At 46.1% G+C, this 4,093-nt stretch overlaps 1 protein-coding gene across 1 annotated transcript; it reads left to right on the top strand.

Annotated features, from left to right (window-relative positions):
- Positions 1 to 1,791, top strand: LOC139642490 (alpha-2Db adrenergic receptor-like). The gene has a single exon (XM_071517348.1). The coding sequence runs from the start codon at positions 322 to 324 to the stop codon at positions 1,591 to 1,593; it is 1,272 nt and encodes a 423-aa protein (XP_071373449.1). The 5' UTR covers positions 1 to 321; the 3' UTR covers positions 1,594 to 1,791.
- Positions 1,792 to 4,093: the final 2,302 nt, after the last annotated feature.

Genomic DNA, 4,093 nt, shown 5'->3' with positions numbered 1-4,093 from the left:
TTGTGGACACTTGGATTGTGAATTCTGTTATTCCCGAATTTTCTGGATACATTTGGAACTCCGTGAGCGCGTCGGCTGTGCTGGGGACCATTTGGAGGACTCGCAGTGAAGGGATTAGTGTCCGGGGACATATTTGTGCAGGTACTGCATGTTATGTAGGCTATTCTCTATCTGTACAGACCACAAGCCTTGCCGCACAACATATATCCATGTGTTAATAACTATTGTGAGGCAACTCAGTGCGCATCGTCTTAACTGTTTTGGAAAGGAAAGGGGTGCAAAAATAACCAACATGACAGGCGAGGACAAATCGAGATCAAAATGGATTTAAACCAATTAAATCCGGCGACAGAAAACGTCTCCAATGATGAGAACAGCACGGGCGCACCGATTGCGCTGCCACACACGGAGGCGGCCGCCGCGCTCATCATCCTGGTGGTTTCTGTGATCATCTCGCTGACCATTGTCGGTAACGTGCTGGTCATTGTTGCGGTGCTGACCAGCCGGGCTCTCCGTGCCCCCCAGAACCTTTTCCTGGTGTCACTGGCGTCTGCCGACATCCTGGTGGCCACGCTGGTCATCCCCTTCTCCCTCGCCAATGAGGTCATGGGCTACTGGTACTTTGGCACCACCTGGTGCGCCTTCTACCTGGCGCTGGACGTGTTGTTCTGCACCTCGTCCATCGTCCACCTGTGCGCCATCAGCCTGGACCGCTACTGGTCAGTCACCAAGGCGGTCAGCTACAACCTGAAACGGACACCCAAGCGCATCAAGTCCATGATCGTCGTGGTGTGGGTCATCTCGGCCGTCATCTCCTTCCCCCCTCTCCTCATGACCAAACACGACGAGCGGGAGTGCCTACTGAACGACGAGACCTGGTACATCCTCTCCTCCTGCCTGGTCTCCTTCTTCGCCCCGGGCCTCATCATGATCCTGGTTTACTGTAAGATCTACAAGGTGGCCAAGCAGCGCTCCTCCACCGTGTTCGTGGCCAAGAACGGCCTGGAGAGGCAGCCCTCTCAGTCGGAGACCTGTTTCGTCAGAAAGGACCGGTTCGAGATGGAGAGCCCCAGTAGCCAGAGCTCCGGCAGCCACCAGCAGAGGCAGGGGGAGCTGGACGACATCGACCTGGAGGAGAGCTGCTGTCCGTCGGATATTAAACCCCGGAATCACCGCTTCACCAAGCGGAGGAAGGTGGAGGGCTCAGACTGCTGCCCGCATCAGAGCTGCCGTCTCTCCTGGGCATCGGCCCGGGCCTCGCAGCTCTTCCCGGAGCAGAAGAGCGCAGCGGGGCGCCAACAGCTGGCCGCGGCCAACAAGACCAAAGTGGCCCAGATGCGGGAGAAGCGCTTCACCTTCGTGCTGGCGGTAGTGATGGGGGTGTTCGTGCTTTGCTGGTTCCCCTTCTTCTTCACTTACAGCCTGCATGCCATCTGCAGAGACCGTTGCTACATCCCCGGCGCGCTATTCAACCTCTTCTTTTGGATAGGCTACTGCAACAGCTCGGTGAACCCCATCATATACACTATTTTCAACAGGGATTTCAGAAAAGCGTTCAAGAAAATCATATGCAGAACTTCCAAACGCACATAAGTGCACTGACACAGAAAAGGGTCTGAAGACAAGTGTGTTGTGCCTCTCTCTCTCATTCCACAATGGAAAGGAATTAAGAGACTAATTGAGCCTCTGACTGTTGTTCCAAAGCAAACCTTTCAATGTAATTACTATCATATCAAAACAAAGATCCAGTGTTGTGTACAGATGTTTAAATGTTCATGAATAAAATGTAAAGAGGAGCAGTATTAAAAGAAAAGTAAAAAAATATTTGTACTTGTCTGTTAAATATGTTGCAGAGAGTGATTAAAGCATGGTCATGTTTGATGGTTAGACAACAAATGTATGCCACTTGAGATATGCTAAGTTATAATATATAGGCCACTGTATAATAAGTCCTGCATACCTGCACCTTTGAACAAGATGGCCTCCTCTGCATTTTAATAAATCGTTTATGCTGCAGTAAGTAGGGGGAACAAGCTGGTTCAGAGTAAAATTGAAGTCATGAAACCAGATTCCAGTGCTGGCGGCTGGTTCACAGTGGGTGTTTTGTGTTCAGATAGATAGAAGATTAATCTCCACCATCTATAAGACATGAGCAAGAGGATAAGCAGGCAAGCAAGTAACGCCTGTATGTGTGGGTGTGTGTGGTTGTGTGTGTGTGTTTGCTTGCAATGCCTGTCTGTAAGCCTGTCAAAATGTCTCCTCCGATTAGCCCAGTTTATCACCAAGAGTAGTATTTTTTGCATGGTGAAAATGTTTGGCATCAGTACATGTGATTCAGCTTCATGTCCGTACGTCTTTCTTTGCTGCCTGCAGAAAACTGTCCCAAATGCGTGCAGTTCCAGCTAGACCAGCAGGGCACACAGCCATTTCTTATCAGTGAACCCCCAAACTTACATAAGGCTCTAATCCCACCCCCTGCCCCACAAACACACAAACACACACACACACCACCACACAAACCATAACAATGGCCATGAGGCCCGTGTGCAAAATCTATTGGATGCATCTGTGTATTTAATTTCAATACCTTGCTATTGTCATATGCTGTCAGTAATATTTAACCCACATGAGATCATAATTCTCACACTTGATGTGATTCGAATGTCATGAGGACGGGAGATTAGATCTTATGAACAGAGCCTGATCTCTTATCCCACAAATATCTCTTTCATTTTGTTGTCAAATTCATTTATATCCTCAGCCAAATAAAAAGTTGAGTAAGTCGAGCCAGTCTGATAGATTCGACCGACTCAAGGATGCTTAAATGTGTGACACAAGGCAAAAATAAAAACAGGCCTGCTTCCTCCACCTTGAAAATAACATCACTGGACTCTTACTGCAGGTAGAGCTAGACTTCCATCAGACACCGAATCTCTTTGGTTCAATAACAGCTTAATATCCACAAGCCAAGCTTTGGGCTATAATCCTCTGTTTTATAAGCCAGTATTATCGTAGAAAAAATCATATGGATTATGTCTTCAACTATCCTCTAACTTGCCACTGCCTAACTTTGGACATTTATATAACAAATTCACGAATTGACAGCGTATTACGTGAACAAGCCATCAATTTACATAACAGAATACTACAGAAATTGCTAAAATGTATGTCATTATGTCAAGGAAATGGTCTAAAAATGTGATTGTTAATAGTTTGATTAAATTGGAGGCTTTATATGAATTGTATAGAAGTGTTTGCCATACAGCCTAATATTGTGGTTAGTTCATGATGCATATGGGATATAATGTGAAACGTGGAATATATGATGAGGCAAGAGACGGCTTGTTTTTCTCTGGGAAAGTCTAGTTAGTTTAAGGAAAGCTGACCAGCCCCATATCAGGCTATTGTCTGCACTGTGGGTGCTGGGGGTAAATACACTATTTATATCCACTTAGGAATGTCTTCAAAGCACTCCTACCATTCAGTGGCGCCTTGCCAAAGAGAGTCACCCGGTGTGAGGGGTCTCATGCTTTTGAAAAAAAAAAAAAGGAAAAAAAAAAGTTGTTTGGTTCCCTTGGTTTTACTGAAGTCTACCGAGATTCATGAGTGTGTTGTTAAAATATGATCAAGGGGAACGGAGTGAAGGCGCTTGTGTCTCTTTCCCTTTCTCTCAGAGAGACGTTATGGAGAGAGCGCCGCCACATTATTCATGACCGGAGTTAGACAGTCTGAAAGAAGTGGAGCTGGTTTGAGAGAAGGTAACTTTATCTCAAAGGGATCCGCAATCTATTCAAACAAATGAAACGTCTGCCCCGAGTCACACTCACCAGGAGAGGTAAAATTAGATCTGTATATCTTCATCTTCAAGTCGTATTTCTGATTAGCAAGATCAAAGCGATGTTAATATGTAGTAGACATGTAACTTAATTTCTCAAGAGAGTGTGGCCATCACGCTGAATGTATTTACATGTAGGAGATACTCACAGGCCTTGTCAACAGAAAAAAAACACTGAACGCTCACATGTAATTTTCTTCCTGATAGGTTAGTGCTGATTTTGATTACGATCTGTCGAGACATGGAACTCCCCTGTCA

The sequence above is a fragment of the Centroberyx affinis genome, unplaced genomic scaffold (genome assembly GCF_046629955.1).
Source record: "Centroberyx affinis isolate AG114_WGS23_722 - 3 ecotype Tasmania unplaced genomic scaffold, CSIRO-AGI_Caff_v1 ptg000485l_1, whole genome shotgun sequence".
Lineage (NCBI taxonomy): Eukaryota > Metazoa > Chordata > Actinopteri > Beryciformes > Berycidae > Centroberyx > Centroberyx affinis.
The sequence above is the reverse complement of the archived record's forward strand: the minus strand, read 5'-3'. Positions and strand labels throughout refer to the sequence as shown.

What these genes read in the sequence shown, in the direction of transcription:
- LOC139642490 (XM_071517348.1), top strand. Translation starts at nt 322, where the DNA reads ATGGATTTAAACCAATTAAATCCGGCGACAGAAAACGTCTCCAATGAT.